Source organism: Mobula hypostoma, chromosome 4, assembly GCF_963921235.1.
Source record: "Mobula hypostoma chromosome 4, sMobHyp1.1, whole genome shotgun sequence".
Taxonomy (NCBI): domain Eukaryota; kingdom Metazoa; phylum Chordata; class Chondrichthyes; order Myliobatiformes; family Myliobatidae; genus Mobula; species Mobula hypostoma.
The window spans coordinates 18,857,054-18,883,026 of NC_086100.1; the positions used below are offsets into that span (position 1 = coordinate 18,857,054).

At 42.1% G+C, this 25,973-nt stretch overlaps 1 protein-coding gene across 2 annotated transcripts in view; it reads right to left on the minus strand.

Annotated features, from left to right (window-relative positions):
* Positions 1-25,973, minus strand: part of rnf13 (ring finger protein 13) — a 273,999-nt gene that overhangs the window by 12,492 nt on the left and 235,534 nt on the right. For both annotated transcript variants that reach the window (XM_063045368.1, XM_063045369.1), the window contains one exon: positions 118-198. In XM_063045368.1, the coding sequence (XP_062901438.1) occupies positions 118-198 (81 nt within the window). The remainder of the gene's footprint in view (positions 1-117; positions 199-25,973) is intronic.

Below are 25,973 nucleotides of genomic sequence, written 5' to 3' on the forward strand. Positions count from 1 at the left end.
ATTTTTTTCTCATATTCTGATGAGCGTCGAAGTGAATGAAGAATTTGCTGGTGAGAAGACGAATCAAATATTTAGAATTTTACTTGCTTGTTACCAGATTGGGAAATATTTGCTTACCATGTGAACAAGGCAGGATGCGAAGCTTGTCACCTTCTTCATATTCATCCAAACAAATTGCACATACCTCATATTCATCCCCTGCAGAAACAAAGGAATAGTCATACTTTAGCTATTCTAATGACCACACACTCTTACACAAGACTAACCGGACATAAAACACTGTGACAAATGCTCTGTAGAATGAAAAAATACACAATTTTAAAGTTCAAAGTAAACTCATTATCAAAAAAAAAATGTCACCATATACTACCCTGCGATTCATTCACAGTACTGCAGAACAGAAATACAATAGAATCAATGAAAAACTACACTAAGTCTGACAAACAACCAATGTACAAAAAAAAAGACAAATTGTGCAAATATTAAAAAGAAACAACATAATAAATAACAGAGTATGAGTTGTAGAGTCCTTGAAAGTGAGTCCATAGCTTGTGGAATCAGTTTAGTGTTGGGGTGACTGAAGTTGTCCATGCTGGTTCAGGAGCCTGATGGTTGAGGGGTAATAACTGTTCCTAAACCTGGTGGTGTGGGATCCAAGGCTCTCAAACCTCCTTCCCAATGGGAGCATCGAGAACACAGTGTGGCCTGGATTGTGTGTGTGTTTGTGTTTCTGTGTGTGTGTGCACGCGCGTGCGTGTGTGTGTTCTTGTTGATGGATGCTGCTTTCTTGTGGCAGCACTCCTTGCAGGTGTGCTCAACGGTGGGGAAGGCTTTTCCTGCGATGGCCTGGGTTGTTTCCCTTTTGTTTTGTAGGTTTTGACTAACATGTGAGTGGCAGTCTGCCCCTCCAGCACAGAGCTTACCCAGAACCCACCAAACAGAACCAGGCAGCACAATGTTAACTTTCAATGCTTAGGACAAAGAGTTACAAGCTTTCGGTGTGGAGTTCCTTGCATGTGTGCAGTGACATACTCATTCAGGTGAACACATGGGTCAGCCACACTTATGGCCTTACAACAGTACAGCACAGTACATGTCCTTCAGCCCATGATGTTGTACTGGACCCTTTAACCTACTCTATGATCAATATAACTGTTCCTTCCTACATAGCTCTCAATTTTCTGTCATTCAAATGCCTATCCAAATCTCTTAAAATGCCCCTAATGTATCTGGCACTACCACCATCCATGGCAGCAAGCTCCATGCATCCACCACTATCTGTGTAAAAAATACCCTCCCTATACTTTCCTCCAAGCACCTTAAAACTACGCCCCCTTTTCTTAGGCATTCCCACCCTGGCTGTCTACTCTGCCTATGCCTCTTATAATCTTGTAAACCTCTATAAAGTCACTTCTCATCCTCCTCCACTGCAAAGAGAAACACTCTAGCTCTATAAAAACCATGGCCCTATATAATGTTTGATGTTTTAGAATGTTTCTCCTATGATCATTTACATCATTTTGCAAAGATCTTTCAGATTTATCTATCAAAATGGTGTTAGGATTTGGCGGGCAATGAAGATACGTGCCTCGAGCAAGAAAATTCACCACTCTTCTTGGCAACAAGTATGTGCATCATAATTCTTCCTTTGTATTCTTAAGATTTCTGGGACGATTAAGTGTCACACAAATATACTGAGAGATACTAAAACAACTTCGTTATTTCAAGCAACACACACAAAATGCTGGTGGAATGCAGCAGGCCAGGCAGCATCTATAGGAAGTAGTACAGTCAACATTTCGGGCCGAGACCCTGCGTCAGGATTATTTCAAGGTTTCCAGGAACCAAGCTGAACAACCTCCAAAAACAGAATCTCCATCGCACTGTATGTTGGTCTTTGATTTCTCTTTCAGAGTCAAATTTAATATCACTGGCATATGGTGTGAAATTCCAAGGATAGAGAATCTTAGTAAAATTATTTTTGTGAATCCACTCTACCTACATTTGAAACAGACTACTGATGGAATCCATTTAACAAAACCCAATTAAAATATAATACTCTCACGTAATAAGCTATTATAAAGCAAAAGTGACTCGATGTCACTGAATCAAACAGCACGACGTGACAAGTAATAAACCCACTGTCGCAGAATCAATATAGGCAGACAGTTTTAACACTACAGAATCACTGACGTTATGAAATATGTTGTTTTATGGGAACAGTGCAATGCAAAACAAAAATTACTGTAATACACAAAAATTAATCAATGTTGCAAAAGACAAATAATGAGGTTCAGACAAATTCATGGGTTCATCCATTTCAGCCCTGGATCTTTTAGATTCAAACCATTTCACTTTCCACAGATGATGCCTAACCTGCGAAGTGTTTCTAGGATTTTCTGTTTATATTTTCCCCTTACTATTATCAATGCTTTAATTCAAGGAAGTTCTCTTTATGATGCATTGTAATACAGGTATTAGAAATCTATTCTTTGAATCCTCCAGTATCATCAACTGTCTTAAACAATGTGCATTTGGGTAGATTTCATGTAACAAGCAATCACAAGGAGGAGGAGGGAAATTAGATATTGAGACATGAGGGATAATTGGGAGGGCAGATCAAAAGGTTCCTCTAAAGAAACAAAAATTATCAGAATCAGGTCTAGGAAGTATTATGTAGGAGGATGCATTGTAAGGACCATGATAACTGGTTGCACCAACATTCCACCTCTATGTACAACAGGCCAAAATCTCTCCATAACCTACAGAAGCTTCATGCTAGAATTGTGAAGCCCATGAATGTCATCACAAAATCTCATAGAGTCATAGAAAAGTACAGCACAGAAACAGGCCCTTCATCCCATCTAGTCCATGCTGAAACCACGTAAACTGCCTACTCTCATTGACTCCTTTTGATGTAACTTAATTGGAAAATAGTTCACACAAGTCAACACAGTGCCCTTTACAACTGGAATAAAACTCATTAAGCTACAGATACTAGAAATCAGAAAACACTCTGCAAATCAGGATACATCTGTTTGGACAAAGAGTTTTTGATGTTAACTCTCTTTCTCTTCCCACAAATGCTGAGTGTTCAAAGTCAAAATAAAAGTTATTATCAAAGTATCTTGAGGATCATTAATTCATTAAAGGAGAGTTTACAGAAGTTCTTTTTTAATATCTGGAGTTAAAACTAAATTAAAAGTTACATATATTTACTTGTGCTTTGTTTTTAGAAGTCCGTGACCCTACACCTATTATGGGTTTATAAGTTTGAATACAATTATTCAAAATTATTCACAGAACAAACTGTGATGTTCCTCAGGGCTTGGTACTAGGTTCATTGCAATTTGTCATCTATATCAATGACTTAGATGAGAACGTACAAGGCATGGTTAGTAAGTTTGCCAATGACACTAACTCAAAGCAGTGTCGTAGACAGTAAAGATAGTCATCAAATATTACAGAGGGATTTTGACCAGCAAATTAAGTGGGCAGAGGAATGGCAAATGGAGTTTAATTCAGCTAAGTGTGAAGTGTTGCATTTTGTGAAGACAATTGAGGGTAGGACTTCTGCAGTGAATGGCAGAAGCTCTGGGACTACTGTGGAAGAAGGACCCAAAGTGAAAAACACGTTTTCCCTGAATGTGGCGTCACAGGTGGACAGGGTGGTGAAGAAGGCTTTTGGCATGTTCAGTCAGGGCACTGAGTTTAGAAGTTAGGATGTTATGCTGAGTTGTAAAAGACAAGCGGTGAATCTGCATTTGGAATATTGTGTTCAATTTTGGTCACCTGCTAAAGGAAAGATTCCATTAAGTTCGAAAGACTGCAAAGGAGATTTAAGGGAATGTTGTCAAGACTTGGGGGATTAAGTTACAGAGAGAATTTGGGCAGATTTGGGCTCTTTTCTTTGGAGCATAGGAGATTGATGAGTGATCTTACAGAGGTATATTAAGCCATGAAGAGTATAGATAGGGTCAATGTGCCATCTTTTTCCCAGGCTTGAGGAATCAAGAACAAGAGGGCAGAGGATGGGGGAGATTTAATAGGAAACCGAGGGGCAACATTTTTCACTCAGAGGGCACTCAGTATATGGAACAAACTGCCAAAGAAAGTGTTCGAGGCAGGTGCTTTAACATTTAAAAGGTACTTGTTTAGGTACATGGATAGGGAAGGTTTATTAGGATATGAGGCAAATGGGATTAATTTCGTTAGAAATCTTGGTTAGCACAGATGAGTTCGGTTAAAAGGCTGGTTTCCATGTTGTAGTACTCTATGAACTGCAATTTATGTGACCTTGAAAAGAAACAGTATCACAGAAACACTGCAGATAAAGTATTTCTCGTTCCATTTCGTACCACCAGAGAATGGTCTATAATCACCTGTATTAGAAAACTAACACCATTACAGATAACAAAGTGAAAATATAACTGTTTTACCAGAACAGGAAACTTGCAGTTTCTCATAAACACGAGACTTAATCTAACTTGTATCGAAACAAAATAACTGACAGAGAATTCCAGAGATTGGTATACTCTTTCCATGACGTACTACTTACTGGGAGAAATGAATAGTATTTCCAGATTTAGCAATTACACCACTGCAGGATGCAACAACTGAACTAGTTCCAGGTGTCAATGGGAACGCAGCCTGAATACAGTTATACAGCCTCAGCATGGAGGGGAAATCAATAAGCAGTTAGATAAAGTATCACAAGAAGACATACCTCATGGTTTTATCAAAGGAGTTGCCACTGAATAATATAACAGGCTGATTCTGAACACCACAGTTTAGGCTTCCCCTATCCACAAATGGTCACAGCTATTTTAATAATAAAACTAAAAACTCTTGTTCTCATTTCTAAAACTCCACTGTGCGTAATGAACTTGTGTAGAGATGACAGAAAATCTTCAGTATTTACCCATATTGAGTTTTAAATGTAATGCTGAGGCTTGATAAGGCATTGGTCGAACCTCACTTGGAGGATTATGAGAAATTCTGGGCCACGTATCTGAGAAAAGATGAGCCCGGAGAGGGCCCAGAGGAGGTTCATGAGAATAATCCCGGAAATGAAAGAATTAATGTATGAGGAGCATCTGATGACTCTGGGCCTGTATTCACTCTAAGTTAGAAGAATGAGTGGTGGGCGGGGGGGGGGGGAAGAAATCTCATTGAAACCTATCAAATATTGAAAGGCCTAGACAGAATGGACATGGAAAGGGTGTTTCCTATAGTGGGGGACTCTAGGACCTCAGCGGACAGTCTCAGAATAGGAGGAGGTCCATTTAGAACAGAGATGCAGGAATTTCTTTAGCCAGAGGATGGTGAATCATGGAATTCATTGTCACAGATGGCTGGAGGCCAAGCAGAGGTTGATAGGTTCTTGATGAGTAAAGGTGTCAAAGGTTACAGGGAGATGGCAGAAGAATGAGGTTGAGAGGATGATAAATCAGCCATGATGGAATGGTGGAGCAGACTCAATGGGCCAAATGGCCTAATTTTGCTCCTGTGTTTTATGGTCCTTAGTAGAGCTTTTGATGTGGTCAAAGGTTTTATTAAAGATGATTAGGCTTCATGGGATCCGGGGCAATTTAGCAAATTGGACCGAAAATCAGCTTGGCAATAGCAGACAGAAGGTGATTGTAGAGTGCCGCTTTTGCTAGTGGAACTTTTGAGATCACACAAGGATTCACGCTGGGACATACGTGAGTGACTTTAATGTGGATGTGAGACCAAAAATCAGAAAGTTCGCTGATAGCACAAAGTTCCAGTGGAGTTTGTGACAGTGTAAGATAATCTTGAACTATAGAGGGATATCGATATGTTGGTGAAATGGGCTGATAAATTGCAGATGGAGTTTAATCCAGACTAATATGAGGTAACACGCTTTGGGAGTGTTACTGAGGCTAGGATATACATCATGAATCACAAAGTCTGAGGGAGTACTATAGAACTAAGGAACTTGCAGTATGGATCCATTGATCTTTGAAGGTAGACAGGGTGGTTAGGAAAGCATATGGGATACTAGCCTTTATTCATCAGGGAGTTGAATACATAAGTAGGGAGGTTATACAAGAGCTTTATAAAACCTCAGCTGGAGTACTGCAGGTTATTTTAGTCACCATGGGATCGGAAGGAAGTAAATTTCCTCTGCATTGGAGATCACTCTTTATTAGTTTAATCTGCCACATGTACATCCAAGCATTGAAACGTACGGTGAAATGCATCTTTGCATCAATGACCACAGTTCAAGGATTGTGCTGAGAAGCCTGCAAGTGTTGCCATGCTGCCAGCGCCAACGTAGTATGCCCATAAATTCCTAACCCTAACCCGTATGCCTTTGGAATGTGGGAGGAAACTAGAGCACCCAGAGGAAACCCACACGGTCACAGGGAAAAAGTAGCAACAGACAGCAGCGGGATTGGAATCTGATCGGGGTGAATTTTGGTGCAGTAAAGCATTACTCTAATTGCTCTGCTACCATGCTGCCACACTTGGGTGTTGTTTGGGATGAAGGAGTTCAGAGAAACACTGTCTGTTTGTTCTTCTAGCAGTGGAGAAGATTAAGGGAATGCACTGTCCTGAAAGAGCGGTTAAAACTGGGTCACTAACACAGAAGTGTCTAGGTAAACACTTGGGTATAGAGGGTATGGACCACAAGTTTTGGGAGACTGCTTTAATACAGAAGGGTGCCTATTGATCGACGTGGATGAGTGAGCTAAATGTATTATTTCCATGTTGAATGATCCTACAAGTAAACAGATCCCCTTATTGTTGTTCTGAATATGAAAACAATGGTGTAATACAACCACAAAAGCCAGTATGAATTAACTTGGCAAGCTTACCCTATTGTATTAACCTACTTGCTGACTGAAGTTACCAATTCAGTTGAATTTAAGCCGCAGTGAGTTCAGATGGGGCAAAGCTAAGATTTGACTCAATGGGAGATTTTGAGGGATATATTGAGACAGATCAGAGCCTGAGTAACATGATCCACAGTCCTCATGAAACAAGTTCACTTCCATGTTTTGAAAGAAGGTCATTCTGACAAAGGGCTACAGAACTATAAATTCAGCATAAGCTTACAGTTTACGATTACCACAGTAGTAAAGCTGGCTTCAGGGATCTAGACTAGAAAGAACGACACAGGGAGAAAGCAATGTAAAACCAGCCTATCAACCATGACTATCTGAAAGATAAACTAAACGATGCCTTTCGGGAAAAGTACCAACTACAATGCAAAGCTGAAGCTTAAATGAACTTGTGACTTAAGCTCCAACAACAATCTCAAGTGTTAACACAACAGGGATGTACTGTACACCCAGTAGCCACTTTATTAAGTTCACCTGTAAACCTGCTCGTTAATGCAAATATCCAATCCACCAATTAAGTAGCAGCAACTCAGCGCATAAAACCCTACAGACATCGTCAAGTGATTCAGTTGTTGTTCCAAACCAAACATCAGCATGGGGAAGAAATATGATCTAAGTGACCTTGACCGTAGAATGATTGTTGGTGCCAGATGGGGTGGCCTGAGTATCTCAGATACTGCTGATCTCCTGGGGCAGTCTTTAGAGTTTACAATAAATGGTGCGAGAAACAAAAACATCTAGTGAGCAACAGTTCTGTGGGTGAAAAGGCCTTGTTAATGAGAGAGGTCAGAAGAGAATGGCCAGACTGGTTCAAGCTGCTAGGAAGGTGCCAGTAACTTAAATAACCACACATTACAACAGTGGCATGCAGAAGAACATCCCTGAATGCACAATATGTCAAACCTTGAAGTGGATGGGCTACATCAGCAGAAGACTACAGACATACACTCTGTGGCCACATTATTAGGTACAGGAGGTACTAATATACTTGAAGATTGTATTGGTATTCTCTGCAATATTACCTGCCGATGATATTTCATGGCCCCTTTCAACTTCTTTCTTAAGTACTCAGAATCAGATTTAATATCACTAACGTAGGTTGTGAAATTTGTTGTTTTGTGGCAGTACAGTGCAATACATAGAATATACTATAAATTATAATATATAAGAAATGATCAAGTAGTGCAAAAAGAGAGCAAAAGTAGGTCCTGTTCATGGGTTACTCCCTTACATACTCTATATCCCTCAAGAGACTCCCTCAATTCCTGTTGCCTGGATTAAAAAATATTTAAAGGGATACCAAAATGAGAAAATGACAATGAATTTCACCATGAAACAGAGAGATGGTATTTTAAGCAACATACATCAAAGTTGCTGGTGAACGCAGCAGGCCAGGCAGCATCTGTAGGAAGAGGTGCAGTCGACGTTTCAGGCCGAGACCCTTCGTCAGGACTAACTGAAGGAAGAGTGAGTAAGGGATTTGCAAGTTGGAGGGGGAGGGGGAGATCCAAAATGATAGGAGAAGACAGGAGGGGGAGGGATGGAGCCAAGAGCTGGACAGGTGATAGGCAAAAGGGGATACGAGAGGATCATGGGACAGGAGGTCCGGGAAGGAAGACGGGGCGGTGGGGGAACCCAGAGGATGGGCAAGGGGTATATTCAGAGGGACAGAGGGAGAAAAAGGAGAGTGAGAGAAAGAATGTGTGCATTAAAATAAGTAACAGATGGGATACGAGGGGGAGGTGGGGCCTTAGCGGAAGTTAGAGAAGTCGATGTTCATGCCATCAGGTTGGAGGCTACCCAGACGGAATATAAGGTGTTGTTCCTCCAACCTGAGTGTGGCTTCATCTTTACAGTAGAGGAGGCCGTGGATAGACATGTCAGAATGGGAATGGGATGTGGAATTAAAATGTGTGGCCACTGGGAGATCCTGCTTTCTCTGGCAGACAGAGCGTAGATGTTCAGCAAAGCGGTCTCCCAGTCTGCGTCGGGTCTCGCCAATATATAAAAGGCCACATCGGGAGCACCGGACGCAGTATATCACCCCAGTCGACTCACAGGTGAAGTGATGCCTCACCTGGAAGGACTGTTTGGGGCCCTGAATGGTGGTAAGGGAGGAAGTGTAAGGGCATGTGTAGCACTTGTTCCGCTTACACGGATAAGTGCCAGGAGGGAGATCAGTGGGGAGGGATGGGGGGGACGAATGGACAAGGGAGTTGTGTAGGGAGCGATCCCTGCGGAATGCAGAGAGAGGGGGGGAGGGAAAGATGTGCTTAGTGGTGGGATCCCGTTGGAGGTGGCGGAAGTTACGGAGAATAATATGTTGGACCCGGAGGCTGGTGGGGTGGTAGGTGAGGACCAGGGGAACCCTATTCCTAGTGGGGTGGTGGAAGGATGGAGTGAGAGCAGATGTACGTGAAATGGGGGAGATGCGTTTAAGAGCAGAGTTGATAGTGGAGGAAGGGAAGCCCCTTTCTTTAAAAAAGGAAGACATCTCCCTCGTCCTAGAATGAAAAGCCTCATCCTGAGAGCAGATGCGGCGGAGACGGAGGACTTGCAAGAAGGGGATGGCATTTTTGCAAGAGACAGGGTGAGAAGAGGAATAGTCCAGATAGCTGTGAGAGTCAGTAGGCTTATAGTAGACATCAGTGGATGAGCGACAGAGACAGAGACAGAAAGATCGAGAAAGGGGAGGGAGGTGTCGGAAATGGACCAGGTAAACTTGAGGGCAGGGTGAAAGTTGGAGGCAAAGTTAATAAAGTCAATGAGTTCTGCATGTGTGCAGGAAGCAGCGCCAATGCAGTCGTCGATGTAGCAAAGGAAAAGTGGGGGACAGATACCAGAATAGGCACGGAACATAGATTGTTCCACAAACCCAACAAAAAGGCAGGCATAGCTAGGACCCATACGGGTGCCCATAGCTACACCTTTAGTTTGGAGGAAGTGGGAGGAGCCAAAGGAGAAATTATTAAGAGTAAGGACTAATTCCGCTAGACGGAGCAGAGTGGTGGTAGAGGGGAACTGATTAGGTCTGGAATCCAAAAAGAAGCGTATTTTAAACAATGATTCACTTCACCTGACTGTCTGGTGGTTTTCCTCCTTCTTTGATCACTCTAGTCAGTGATAACCACAGAAATGCCGAGTCTTCAAATTATGAATGAACCGACTAACTAAATGAATTACCAGGAAGTGTACTGGTGGAATCTGTTTCACATTTCATCCATAAAAAGGCTAAACTTCTTCAAAGTGAATAAGGGCCAAACCTACTTGCACAGGACTAACTTCCAATCTGGAAGAAATCTGTCCAAACTGACAGTGTGAATCTGCTTGCATCTTGTTGGTTCCTCTGGTTTTTAACCCTTCCATTATGTCAATTTCCTCTTGGAAAGAGTTCGTCCTTACGGGTCTTTCACAGACAAGCCTGCTCTATGCTTACAGCTTCCTGGAATGAGCAAACAGTTTGGCATGAGAGATCAGTTAAACCTTTGCCCTCTGGAATCCAACACATGCTGCTTTCTAAATGGTTTTCACATATTTCTTCATTGCTTCATAACAGTCCAATCAAAAGCAGCATATCTTGAAATCCTTCCAACGACATCCTAATATTTATCCTTAATCTCAGGCTTTTACTGTGTCCAAATTTAATTGAGCCTGCACATTACCCTATAAGGAAAAATCATATCAGTTACACTATACGCAGCACTACTGACGCAGTCACTTTGCCGCTACTCTCTCCCAAATATCGTTACAGCTTGTAACAAGCAAAGGTTTCCACTGACATTGACCTTCAGAACCACAAAGTAAACTCTAACATAATTTCTACAAAGTATGTTAATTCTGGCATATTAAAATCTAAGCGCAAATCATTTGTACAACAAAACATTACTATATAAACTAGTTTTAAAACTAGTTTGCTAAATGTAAATTTAAAACAGAGCAGTAGTTCCTAACAAGAGTCCTGTCAAAGCTATGAAACCCTGCAGATTCCAGCAAACACAGACAGCAGTAATTAACGTTAATGCTACCTTACATGGTACATTTCTTTCTTACCAATGCTGTCTACAGCAGAGCACCACTCAAAAGAACTATACCAACAAATAATCTAGGCTCAAAACAGAATCCAGCTCTGACTAGGTTTCACAAACAACATTTAAAAAACAGCGTGAAAGAATATTGCAAAATTGTAATCTAACAATAAGAGGAATGAGATAGCTAAAGGGACATCTTTCTATTCTGAGGCTGTGCCCTCTGGTAGTAGACTCCCCCTCTATAGGAAGCATCCTCTCCGTGTCCAATCTAAGCCTTTCAATATTCAATAGTTTTCATGTCATCTCCCCCCTCATTCTTCTAAACTCCAGTGACAAAGATAAAGATTAGTTTTAGTTGTCACACATTATTGAAAATGAAGCACATTTCCTGAGGATGTAAAAGATACCTTACAAGTTGTTTCTAAATTTCCTGCAAATTTGAGAAACTGGTGAATTTCCCACAGGATCGTTTATGATGGTTAACGGGCATTTATTCTTTGTATCTACCCTAGACTGAATTTCAGTACCCAGAAGGTTCTTGCTATTTTTGCTGTTATAATTTTCTTGAATACTGGGAACTACTGGGATTATTTGCAGACATATATACACCGAGGTGGTGGTGTTTCATACAGGAGACTTTGATAGTGCTGTTACAATTGATTAGTAACAATGAAGGCAAATAAAACTGATTAATAACAATATCCTATCCAACAAAGAATGAGAGTGACTTGATACAGCAGGTTGAAAACGAGACCACTATCCAGGCAAATTGAGAGCAAGAGACTGGATTATACATCACAGATCTATAAGGAAAGGAATCCTTCCCTATAGGGCATCAGTGAATTAGTTAAGAATTTACAGAAAACAGGCTTTAAGTTCATTTAACTTCATATTTTCAAATTGCTTCTATTATTCTCAACAGTTATTATTTGATGTGAACTCTCATCCCTTCAATTATCAATCCAGGTCTCAGGATTACTAATTCAGGATGATGACACCAACATTAAAATACCTTTGCAAATACATTTGGTTTAAGATAGCAAATAATTGTAGACAACTTGCTAATAAAGCCAGTTTCATTGATCTCTGGCAAGGAGACAAATTTGAATAGCACAAATACTTGGGTACATTCATGAGTCTGACATTAGAACTGCCCTGAGTTGCTGTAGATAGTAACAATCTGAAGTCTTTGTGGACAGAATGAATCTATCTTAACGGTAGAAGATCACATCAACTCCCAGCCCCTTGTAGTTACAACTGCTTTGATCTGGAGCTAGAACCAACATTATACTTCGAAGCTAAACTGCAGATGAAGAACTCTATTTGACCCTTTTGCCAGTTTAGCTCCAGGCTATCATTTCTAAGTGAGCCAACATAAATCAGTTTCAAGCTGAGTTCTGGTTCAATTTCAATCATTCAGATGCTTCACAAAGACTTCTTAGTTGCACTAAATGTGTCTTATTTTTACATCATGTTGTCTTTCTAAAATCAGGGGACAGTTATATTTGGTGCCAAAAAGCAAACTGATGGATCTGGTGCTTCATCCTAGGGTTTTAAAACAAACCGCTTGCAAAATAGTTGAGCATTGTTTTTTTTTTGATTTTCCAAAATTCCCCAGATTTACAGGGAGGTTCTATTAAATTGCAAAATAACAAATGTAACTCATTTATTCAAAATGGGACAGAAATGGAAAACAGGATCTACTGATCAGTTGGCTTAACTTCTGTCATTGGGAAATTGTTAGAAGTCATTGTTAACTTTATAGCAGGACACTAAGAAAAACAATCCAAGTAAATGGGCACATTCAATATGGTTTGTGAAAGATAAATCATGCCTGACCAACTTACTGAAATACCTTATCAAATAATGAACTGAGAACTCCACCGTGGACAGTCCCAAACCCGGCAGCAAAAGGATGAAGGTTGGATATGGGTCAAGGAACCTCATCTTGTAAAAAAAACCCAGAGCTACAGAAATGCCAATCGAAGCTCCAAAAACCTTATCCCTGGGAGAGGAAGATAGCAAATTGTTTCAAGGATGGGCGACATTTATGGATAACTTAAAAGACTGGAGTACTGTACTCCAGCAAGCTGCTGTCAGTGGCCCAAGTAGGGCTGACAGGCTAAGAAGAAGAATGGCCTGTGACTATAGGGGAACCAGAGGATATAGAAACATAGAAACATAGAAAATAGGTGCAGGAGTAGGCCATTCGGCCCTTCGAGCCTGCACCACCATTTATTATGATCATGGCTGATCATCCAACTCAGAACCCCGCCCCAGCCTTCCCTCCATACCCCCTGACCCCTGTAGCCACAAGGGCCATATCTAACTCCCTCTTAAACATAGCCAATGAACTGGCCTCAACAGTTTCCTGTGGCAGAGAATTCCACAGATTCACCACTCTCTGTGTGAAGAAGTTTTTCCTAATCTCGGTCCTAAAAGGCTTCCCCTCTATCCTCAAACTGTGACCCCTTGTTCTGGACTTCCCCAACATCGGGAACAATCTTCCTGCATCTAGCCTGTCCAATCCCTTTAGGATCTTATACGTTTCAATCAGATCCCCCCTCAATCTTCTAAATTCCAACAAGTACAAGCCCAGTTCATCCAGTCTTTCTTCATATGAAAGTCCTGCCATCCCAGGAATCAATCTGGTGAACCTTCTTTGTACTCCCTCTATGGCAAAGATGTCTTTCCTCAGATTAGGGGACCAAAACTGCACACAATACTCCAGGTGTGGTCTCACCAAGGCCTTGTACAACTGCAGTAGTACCTCCCTGCTCCTGTACTCGAATTCTCTCGCTATAAATGCTATAAATATAAATGCTATAAATATAAATATATGTTGTACTCAGATTTGTAAAGTTCTGAGATGTAGTGTTCAAGTGCATGCTTTACAAACAGCTGGAATGCAAACACAGTAAGTAAGGGGAATGCTAACATAATGTCTATCAGGAGCTTATCTGTTCTCCCTCCCCATGACCAAGCAAATTTCCTCCGGGTACTCCAGTTTCCTCTCACAGTCCAACAACATACTGGTTGGTAGGTTAATTGGTTATTGCACACTGTCCCATGATTAGCCACTTGCCTTGAAGGGCTGGAGGGTCTATTCCGCACTGTATCTCAATAAATAAATATTATAATTTATTGCTAATAGTTGGATAGTGAGGTTTTGTTTCAGTTATACATGGCTTTAGTGAGATCTGATGTGGACTGCTGTGCACAGTCCTGATCTCCTTTATTAAGGAAGGATGTTAATGCGTTGGAAGTTGTCCAGAACAAATTCACTGGACCGTTACGTGGTATGGCCTTATGATGAAAGGTTAGCCTTTCATCCAGTAGAGCTTGGAAGTGTGAGAGGGACATGACCTAGAAGGACTTGTCAAGGTGAACTTAGAGACATTATTTCAGCTTTCACTTCTTTACCTCAAAGGGCAGTGGAAGTAGAATACACCAAAGTAGCAGGGGTGGGGAAGGAAGAGCAGGAAAGAGTCGGGTTGGTCAATGGTTACCAAGATAGACTGGGGTGTGGAAATGACTTTACAAGCCATGATCTTAATGAATGGTAGAACAGCTCAAGGGCCTATTCTGCTCAACATGGCCAGCACCTTGCATTTGTCTCCAATCCCCTCCCCACATCATCTCTGCAGTTGAACTAACATCTAAAGGCCCAAGATCTTATTTGGCTCAAGTTCATGCTACTGTGGCTGCTCTGCTCTGTGGCCCACAAACAACCAGCATGCACCAAAAAGTGTAGCCTGACACCCCACACTTGAACTACACTGACAGCTTATGTAGACTAAAACAACAGGAATTCTGCAGATGTTGGAAATTCAAGCAACATACATCAAAGTTGCTGGTGAACGCAGCAGGCCAAGCAGCATCTATAGGAAGAGGCGCAGTCGACGTTTCAGGCCGAGACCCTTCGTCAGGACTAACTGAAGGAAGAGTGAGTAAGGGATTTGAAAGCTGGAGGGGGAGGGGGAGATGCAAAATGATAGGAGAAGACAGGAGGGGGAGGGATAGAGCCGAGAGCTGGACAGGTGATAGGCAAAAGGGGATACGAGAGGATCATGGGACAGGAGGTCCGGGAAGAAAGACGGGGGCGGGGGGGTGACCCAGAGGATGGGCAAGAGGTATATTCAGAGGGACAGAGGGAGAAAAAGGAGAGTGAGAGAAAGAATGTGTGCATAAAAATGAGTAACAGCTGGGGTACGAGGGGGAGGTGGGGCCTAGCGGAAGTTAGAGAAGTCAATGTTCATGCCATCAGGTTGGAGGCTACCCAGACGGAATATAAGGTGTTGTTCCTCCAACCTGAGTGTGGCTTCATCTTTACAGTAGAGGAGGCCGTGGATAGACATGTCAGAATGGGAATGGGATGTGGAATTAAAATGTGTGGCCACTGGGAGATCCTGCTTTCTCTGGCGGACAGAGCGTAGATGTTCAGCAAAGCGGTCTCCCAGTCTGCGTCGGGTCTCACCAATATATAAAAGGCCACATCGGGAGCACCGGACGCAGTATATCACCCCAGTCGACTCACAGGTGAAGTGATGCCTCACCTGGAAGGACTGTTTGGGGCCCTGAATGGTGGTAAGGGAGGAAGTGTAAGGGCATGTGTAGCACTTGTTCCGCTTACACGGATAAGTGCCAGGAGGGAGATCAGTGGGGAGGGATGGGGGGGACGAATGGACAAGGGAGTTGTGTAGGGAGCGATCCCTGCGGAATGCAGAGAGAGGGGGGGAGGGAAAGATGTGCTTAGTGGTGGGATCCCGTTGGAGGTGGCGGAAGTTACGGAGAATAATATGTTGGACCCGGAGGCTGGTGGGGTGGTAGGTGAGGACCAGGGGAACCCTATTCCTAGTGGGGTGGTGGGAGGATGGAGTGAGAGCAGATGTACGTGAAATGGAGGAGATGCGTTTAAGAGCAGAGTTGATAGTGGAGAAAGGGAAGCCCCTTTCTTTAAAAAATGAAGACATCTCCCTCGTCCTAGAATGAAAAGCCTCATCCTGAGAGCAGATGCGGCAGAGACGGAGGAATTGCGAGAAGGGGATGGCGTTTTTGCAAGAGACAGGGTGAGAAGAGGAATAGTCCAGATAGCTGTGAGAGTCAGTAGGCTTATAGTAGACATCAGTGGATAAGCTGTCTCCAGAGACAGAGACAGAAAGATCTAGAAAGGGGAGGGAGGTGTCGGAAATGGACCAGGTAAACTTGAGGGCAGGGTGAAAGTTGGAGGCAAAGTTAATAAAGTCAACGAGTTCTGCATGCGTGCAGGAAGCAGCGCCAATGCAGTCGTCGATATAGCGAAGGAAAAGTGGGGGACAGATACCAGAATAGGCACGGAACATAGATTGTTCCACAAACCCAACAAAAAAGCAGGCATAGCTAGGACCCATACGGGTGCCCATAGCTACACCTTTAGTTTGGAGGAAATGGGAGGAGCAAAAGGAGAAATTATTAAGAGTAAGGACTAATTCCGCTAGACGGAGCAGAGTAGTGGTAGAGGGGAACTGATTAGGTCTGGAATCCAAAAAGAAGCGTAGAGCTTTGAGACCTTCCTGATGGGGGATGGAAGTATATAAGGACTGGACATCCATGGTGAAAATAAAGCGGTGGGGGCCAGGGAACTTAAAATCATCGAAAAGTTTAAGAGCGTGAGAAGTGTCACGAACATAGGTCGGAAGGGATTGAACAAGGGGTGATAAAACAGTGTCGAGGTATGCAGAAACGAGTTCGGTGGGGCAGGAGCAAGCTGAGACAATAGGTTGGCCAGGACAGGCAGGTTTGTGGATCTTGGGTAGGAGGTAGAAACGGGAAGTGCGGGGTGTGGGAACTATAAGGTTAACTAAAGTCTTTTCAAATGCAGGTAAATGTCAATAACCAGAGATAATTAAAAACAATTGAAGTAACTCATTTTAAATAACATTTAGAGAATATTTAACAAACGTAAATTAATTTTTAAAATCAAAAGAAAATAACTATCAACCCAATGAGATAGATAAATAGAGCTATGCCAAACCTAATCGCTACAATTCCCTCGTCTGCAAGGAGTTTGTACGTTCTCCCTGTGATTTCATGTGTTTCCTCCGGGTGCTCCAGTTTCCTTCCACAGTCCAAAGACATACAGATCAGGGGTAGTAATTTGTGGATATGCTGCATTGGCGTTAGAAGCATGGCGACACTTGCGAGCTGCCCCCATCACATCCTCAGGCTGTTAGTTGTTGACACAAATGACACTTTTCACATGTACATGGGACAAATAAAGCAAATCTTTAATCTTAAAAAAAAATCTTTGGACCAAGGAAGGTTGAAGAATGTTGTGCATGATCAGGATGGATTTACAAAGGTAAACAGATTTGTTTCCGTTGCCAGATAGCACAAGAACCTATGGAAACAAATTTAAATTGAAGAGAAAAGATACAGGGAGATGGGGGGGGGGGGAGGTTTTATACAGCAGGGATATGATCTGGACACAGGGAGATAGGGTGTGGGGTGGGGTGTTTTTTATACAGCAGGTTTATGATCTAGACCAGGGGTCTGCAACCTTACTGCCTCTGTGGCCAGATCACATATTAATGGGCGGACGGTGGGCCAGATAAATGCCATAAAAAACTTGAAATATGGGAATTATCCATTTAAATACATCGAGTTATGTTTTACCTGAAATTAATGAATAACACATGCTAGAAAATCATTTGTGCTTAACCAAGGATGCCAATTAGTAAACAAAGAACTCAGTTTAGTTTTTCTGTCCCACCATTGCCGGTGCCCCATCAGTTGTGAAGCCAATTAGCTTCGACACATTAAGCTTCATTTCTGACATCATTTTCAGCAAAGCTTCAAAAATGCCTGCTACAGAAACTGTGTCCTTCATAGGAATTAATTGAATAAACTCTTCAAAAATTTGAAAAGTTGAGGTCACTCCTCGCACAAACACTGCAAGTTGAGCAGTGTCTCTCAAGTCTGTGCTCTCATCCAGCGCAATTGAAAAAAAAATGCAATTCGTTGCAGGCATCCCTTAAACAACTTTTAACATCTGCTGACATTTCTTCAACTCGCCATGTGATCGTTCTTGCTGATAGGCTGATAGATGTAAATAAAGATTTCTCTTCAGGACAAACAATATCCACCACTGCCAGTAAACATTCTTTGACAAACTCTCCATTTGTAAAAGGCTTCATCTTTTCTGCAATACGTTTTGAGACTTCGTGGCTGGCACGGGTATCTCCTTCATTTGCACTGCTTTTTCGGCATTCAGCGTCTACCTTCCAAGACGCCATGCATGTCCATCAGTGTAGTCGTGTGAAACACTCAGAATAAGGAAAAATCGCTCGCGGGCCGGATAAGCATAGTATCTCAATATTTGCTTGCGGGCCGGTCAAAATACCTTCGCGGGGTGAATCTGGCCCGTGGGCCGTAGGTTGCCTACCCCTGATCTAGACACAGGGAGACAGGGTGTGGGGTGGCAAGATTTTTTGCAGCATGGATATGATCAATTAAACCCACGTGTTCAATTAACCCACTGACCTGTACGTCTTTAAAACGTGGGAGGAAACCAGAGCACCCGAAGGAAACCCACTTGGAGAACGAACAGGCAGTGGCAGAATAGAACCCATGTCACTGGTGCTGTAATAACATTATGCTAACTGCTACGCTGCTGTGCTGCCCCATTCATTTGATATGAATTAATCACCCACAGATCAAAACTAGATCTTGCACCGGAATAATCCCAACTGCACTTCAAATGAACTTGTCAGTTGCACAAGGGACAACAACAATTTACAATCCTCCAGTGATGCCTGTGTCATAGTGAATTTGCACTGACCCCACATTTTAGTGCAGTTTTGAACAAAAAGCACAGCCAACACAGTATCAATATAGAGGCCACATAATCTGGGTGCTTTTCCTACTCCTAGTCAATCAATCAGAATTAGCTTGAAAACCTGTGCTGAATAATAGAATGGAGTCTGTGAAAGCTGCCATCTTGGATTGAATTGAGTTGAGTGCTATTTCATCTCATGGAAAGCAAAACAATAGGTAATGGTTAAAATACAGAGCCAGTATTCAGTGCAGTGATCGAGAGAAGTTCACATCCTACCCTTAAATGTAATTTAGTTAATCTAAATTCTATTTTTTGTTTTCGAAATTTAGCTTGTCCAGAGCAGTCAATGGTTTATAATCATATCCAAAATCTCCAAGTAATCAAAAAGAAAACTACAAATGCTGAAGCCAGAAGATAATGGAACCACTAACCCACAGCCAAAATGAAAACAATAAAGGAAGCATGGCTCCGGACTGGATAGTAGGGCAGCAGTGGGGCCAAAGGGTCTACTTTCCATGCTGTATATCCCCATGACTGAGTTGAGAGGGAAGGTGGGGATGGGGAGGTGTTTAATATAGATGTACACAAACTGGCCACTTGATTAGGTACCTTCTGTACCAAATAAAGTGGCCACTGAGTTTATGTCTGTGGTTGTCTGCTGCTGCAACCCATCCACTTTAAAGCTCGACATGTTGTGCATTTTCAAATGCTCTTCTGAACACCACTGTTGTGACATGTGGTTATTTGAGTTACTGTCACCTTCCTATCAGCTTGAACCAGCCTGGCCATTCTCCTCTCTCAATAACAATCCATTCTTGCTCATCGAACTGCCGCTCACTGGATTTTTTTTTTTTGCTTTTTTGCACCATTCTCTGTAAACTCTAGAGAGTGTTGTGCGTGAAAATTCCAGGAGATCAGCATTTTGAGATACTCAAACCACCCTGTCTGGCACTAACAATCATTTCACGGTCAAAGTCACTTAGATCACATTCCTTCTCTATTCTGATGCTTGGTCTGAACAACAAATGAACCTCTTGAATAATTTCTCAAAATTCCAGTAATTCCCTGCAGGGTTCACCATTCCTGTTTCCCTCTCTTACCTTACCTCCTTCGCTGCCCCCTTCCCTTTCTTCTGTTGTCTTCTACCTTCTCCTATCAGATTCCCCGTTCACCAGCTCTCCTCCAAGCTCTTTAGTTCATTCCTTCCCCACTTTCACCTATCACCTACCACCTTGTACTTCTGCAACATGCACAACATGCTGGAGGAACTCAGCAGGTCGTGCAGCATCCGTGGAAACAAACAGTCAACGTTTCGGGCGAAGGGTCTCAGCCCGAAACATTGACTGTTCATTTCCACAGATGCTGCCCAACCTGCTGAGTTCCTCCAGCGTGTTGCTTTGACCCCAGCATCTGCAGAGTATTTCGTGTTTACCTTGTACTTCTTCCTCCCCTGTCCTCACCTTCTTGCATCTTTTTTTTCCCCAGTCCTGATGCAGGGTCTCCACCCAAAACATCAATTGTTTACTCTTTTCCACAGATGCTGCCTGGTTCCTTCAGCATTTTGAGTGTGTTGCTTAGATTTCCAGCATCTGCAGATTTTCTCGTTTGTGATTCGGAGACTCTGAAGTCAAGTCAAGTCACTTTTTACTGTCATTTCGACCATAACTGCTGGTACAGTACACAGCAAAAATGAGACAATGTTTTTCAGGACCATGGTGCTACATGAACGATACAAAAACTACACTGAACTATGTAAAACAACACAAAACTACACAAGACTACAGATCTACCCAGGACTGCATAAAGTAAACAAAACAGTGCAGGCATTACAATAAATAATAAACAAGACAATAGGCACAGTAGAGGGTATAGTAGGTTGGTGTCAGTCCAGGCTCTGGGTATTTAGGAGTCTGACGGCTTGGGGGAAGAAACTGTTACATAGTCTGGTTGTGAGGGCCTGAATACTTTGGTGCCTTTTGCCAGATGGCAGGAGGGAGAAGAGTTTGTATGAGGGGTGCATGGGGTCCTTCATGATGCTGTTTACTTTACAGATGCAGCGTGTGGTGTAAATGTCTGTAATGGCGGGACGAGAGAGCCCGATGTTCTTCTCAGCTGACCTCACTATCCGCTGCAGGGTCTTGTGATCCGAGATGGTGCAATTTCCGAACCAGGCAGTGATGCAGCTGCTCAGGATGCTCTCAATACAACCCCTGAAGAATGTGGTGAGGATGGGGGGAGGAGGTGGGAGATGGACTTTTCTCAGCCTTCACAGAAAGTAGAGATGCTGCTGGGCTTTCTTTGCTACGGAGCTGGTGTTGAGGGACCAGGTGAAATTCTCCGCCAGGTGAACACCAAGAAATTTGGTGCTTCTTAACGATCTCTACGGAGCAGTCGTCAATGTTCAGCAGAGAGTGGTCATTCCATGTCCTCCTGAAGTCAACAACCATCTCTTTTGTTTTGTTCACTTTCAGAGACAAGTTGTTGGCTTTGCACCAGTCCGTTAGCCGCTGCACCTCCTCTCTGTATGCTGACTTATCGTTCTTGCTGATGAGACCCACTACAGTTGTGTCATCGGCGAACCTGATGATGTGGTTCGAGCTGGGTGTTGCAGCACAGTTGTGGGTCAGCAGAGTGAACAGCAGTGGACTGAGCACACAGCCCTGGGGAGCCCCCGTGCTCTGTGTGATGGTGTTGGAGATGCTGCTTCCAATCCAGACTGACTGAGGTCTCCCAGTCAGGAAGTCTAGGATCCAGTTGCAGAGGGAGGTGTTCAGGCCCAGTAGGCTCAGCTTTCCAATCCGTTTCTGAGGAATGATTGAAGGAAGCCAGAAGGAGCTTTTATGGTCTGATGAACCTAAGATTGAGCTTTTTGGCCATCAGACTAAATGCTATGTTTGGCGTATGCCAAACACCACACAGCATCAAAAACATACCATCCCTACCGTGAAGCATGGTGGTGGCTGCATCATGCTGTGGGGATGCTTCACTACAGCAGGCCCTGGAAGGCTTGTGAAGGTAGAGGGTAAAATGAATGCAGCAAAACACAGAGAAATCCTGGAGGAAAGTTTGACGCAGTCTGCAAGAAAAATGCGATTTGGGAGAAGACTTGTTTTCCAGCGAGACAATGACCCCAAGCATAAAGTCAAAGCCACACAGGAATGGCTTAAAAGCAAAGTTATTGCTCTGTAGTGGCCTGGTCAGAGAGCAGACCTCAATTCAATTGAGAATTTTTGGTTGGACTTGAAAAAGGCAGTTTACTCATGATCCCAATGTAATCTGACAGAGCTTGAGCAGTTTTGTAAAGAAGAATGGGGAAAAATTACAGTGTCTAGATGTGTAAAGCTGATAGAGACCTACCCACACAGACTCAAGGCTGTAATTGCTGCCAAAGGTGCATCTACTAAATACTGACTTGAAGGGGGTGAATACTTATGCAATCAATTATTTTGTGTTTTATATTTGTAATTAATTTAGATCACTTTGTAAAGATCTGTTTTCACTTAGACACGAAAGAGTCTTTTTCTGTTGATCAGTGATCAGTGTTAAAAAAAAGCCAAATTAAATCTACTGTTATTCAATGTTGTTAAACAATAAAACAAGAAAACTTCTGGGGAGGATGGGGAATACTTTTATCGGCACTGTAGATGTTTGATGGTCAGCATAGACTTGGTTGACTGAAGGATCTGTTTATGCTGCATAACTACAGATCCTTGAAACGGACTCACCCTCCACAACTATTTTCACATTTTACTGTTTCATTTTCTAAATTTAAAATATATTGAAGTAGGATTTTTTGAGCTAATTCACAAAACATTGTGCATCATGAAAAGAAAAATTCCAAAACCTGTCAACAATTTACTAAAAAATAAAAAACAAAATTGTGAGATGGATAAAGTATTCATCACCTTTGTAATTAATACGATAATTTTCATCAGGTGTAATACTATGTACTACCTTACCAACTCACCCCATTTATTACTATAGAAAATGGAGAATTACCTGTTTGGAATGAATTCATAAGAATAAATACTCCCGCTCTCTGTAAGGTCAAACAGTATAGTAGATTTTCATCAGACCAAACCAAAATGAAGATAAAAGATTATTCACAGCAAGTCACAGAAATCATAATAGAGAAGCACAAATCTGGGGAAGGGTACAAGACCATCTCAAAGACACCGAACATACCTCAGAACTCAGTGCACTCCATCATGAAAAAGTGGAAAAAGTATGAAAGCACAACCACACTCCCTAGGTCAGGCTGCCCTCTAAACTTAGTCGCTTGTAAGAGAGGCTACTGTGATGACAACAATCATTCAGTGAGCTGCAGAAGTCAGTCACTGCAACTGGAGATGAAGTTCATGGCTTCAAGATCTCTAAGGCCTTGTACAAAAAGGGTATTTATGCAAGAGTGGTAAGGAAGAAACCCTGGCCAAAAAAAAAAAGCACATCCTGATCCATAAGGACTTTGCAGGAGAATACTTTAAAGATGTAGAATAAAGTCTTGTTGTCAGATGAGACTAAAGTGGAACTTTTTGGGCTCAACACTAGGCAGTACGTGTGGTGTAAATCTAATACTGTGCATCAGGCAGGTAACAACATGCCCACAGTAAAGTATGGTGGATGTAGCATCTTGCTATGGGGATGTTTTTCAGTAGCAGGGACAGGAAATCTGGTCAGGATTGACAGGAAGATGAATGCTGATAAATACAGAGAGATCCTGGATAAAAAGCTGCTAGCCTCTGCCAGAAAGCTTAATCTGGGGAGGAAATTCGTCTTTCAACGACCCAAAGCACATTGCCAGAGTGGCTTTAAATGAAGAAAACTGATGTCTGAGTGGTCCACTCAGAGACCTGATCTTAACCTGATCAAACATCTCAGGCAAGACCTCAAGATTGCTGCCCAACGCCACTCCCTAACTAACTTGGCACAGATTGAGCAATTTTTCAGGGAGGAATGGGCAAATCTTGCTCCATCACATTGTGCAGAGCTAATACAGACTTATTCAAAAAGACTACTGGTTGTAATAGCTGTGAATAAGTACAGGTGCACATTCCTTTATCCGAAATTCTGAAATCCAAAAAGCTCTGAAAACAGAAGCTTTTTTCGTCAACAGCTGACGTCACTCAGGTGTGACGTGGCAGCACTAGCAGAGGCCACCAGATGTCAGTTGTGGCTCAACGCTCGTACTGGTTACACGTGTTCGCTGATATTTTGTGTTCACTGTTGACTTTGTGTTTAATTTCACTGTGAAAATGTCAAAAAGAGCTGCAGATACCCCTATGGGTAACAATGAGAAAAAGAGAAGGAAGCATCTATCATTATCAATAACGCAGAAAGTAGAGTTATTGCAGAAGCGTCTTACTGAAGAAAATAGTGTCGGACCTACCACTGTATATGATTTAAATAAACAGAAAAACAAGTTACTGAAGTATTATAGTGACAGTGACGTTCTACATTTATTCCAATAGGTCTTTTACCATGTGTTTGATTCGGTTCCTTTGAAGCTGTATATTTTTATGTTTTATTGAATGTTTTTGTTGGAAATAAAATTTCTTATTATTCCCTAAACAATACAGTATAACAATTATTTACATAGCATTTACATTGTATTAGGTGTTATAAGTAATCTAGAGATGATTTAAAGTATACGGGAGGATGTGCGTAAGTTTGGTGTGCCGCCGGGTCCTAAAGCCCACCGCACTGCGAGAGGAAGAGAGGTTAAATAAGGGACTTGAGCATACATGTTTTTTGGTATCGGGGGCGGGGGGGGTTCTGAAATCTGAAAAATTCTGAATTCCGAAATGCAACTGGCCCCAAGGATTTCGGATAAGGGACTGTGGACCTGTACTAAACAAGGGGGAATGAATACTTCGGTACTGCTGACATTTTAGCTTTTGAATGTTTAGCTTTTCACGCTTGGTACAATTTTCTGTTTTTTTGGAATCTACTGTTGAAGAAAGGAGCATGTGAATCACAAGTAAAAATTCTCAGTTAAATTGATCAAAATCCCTTCAATACTCATTTATGTGAACAAAGGATTAAGGGCTGAATACTTTTACAAAGCACTACAAGTATGAGAAGAGTGAAAGTTCGTAAGGAGGACCAAGGTTGCTCAGTCCTCTTTCAGAATCTTAGGGATGGAGGGGAAACATGCAAAGGGTCAGGCAATGCGAAAGTACAAATGCTGACTGTTGGAGAATTGTGCACAAGACTGGAATGGGAGAGCAGTTATTCTAACCCAGGCCCTTGGCATCAGGTTTGCACATTCACTCAAACACATAAATGACATCAGTAACAACCTGAACTTTGGCCACCTTACTTCTAACAAGGTAGCCCCACTCCAGTCAGGTTACCTTGTTCATCTGGCTTGAACATGCCTTGTGAACTGTAACTGTATTAACTGAGATTTCTTCTAAACCCCTTTGGGATAAGAATCAAGTCATTTATCTCATCGCTGGTTTAGGACTTGATAATAATCGCAACAGTTTAATACACTGAAAATAATAAGGCATAAAACAAATCGTTCATTCATTAGTATTGCTTGGTGACAATGGCCACAAATTTTTAAATGCATTCCAGAATAAAATACAAGGTGCAGTGCTACTATTAAACCATTTCATAACTGCCTCTTACGTTAATAAAAAAAATGCAATTAAAGTAGCTCTTTTGAACCTCAATAGTGTCCTGCGCCTCTCATGGTTTCCATGGTAGCCAAAAATAAACAAAGAGCAAATTACCGCCTGACCAATCTTCTAAACATGAGGGCGCCAACTTAGGTTTTACATTCATAATTGAGATTCATTGGTCAGATGAACAGTGAAAGCATAAAGTTTTCATTGAATTTGCTCAAAAACACACCCAAGAACAATTATTCAAGCTCAACTGAAAACATGAAGTATATCAAATGTTCCGAAAATACATTGTATTTATTTTTAAAAAGTCAACCAATGTTTTTTTTAAATGGGGGGGGAGTCACCCCCCACCCCCTCTCCCTTTTGTTCCACATAAAACAAACACTGTGCCAGTCCTCATTCAGAACATGGTTGCAAAGAATATCACCAGCAGAACAGCTTGATGTATTGTACAAACTCAAACTGACAAGTTGTAGAGTTGAAGACAACATTTCTTTACGTAAGCATTTTTTTTTAACATACACCGTGGTTGGTTGGTGTTGTTACTCAAAATATCTAAAAGTCATTTACAACAATGTAGAGACAATTATTTTCAGGAACACTTCCAACTCAAATGACTTTCCTT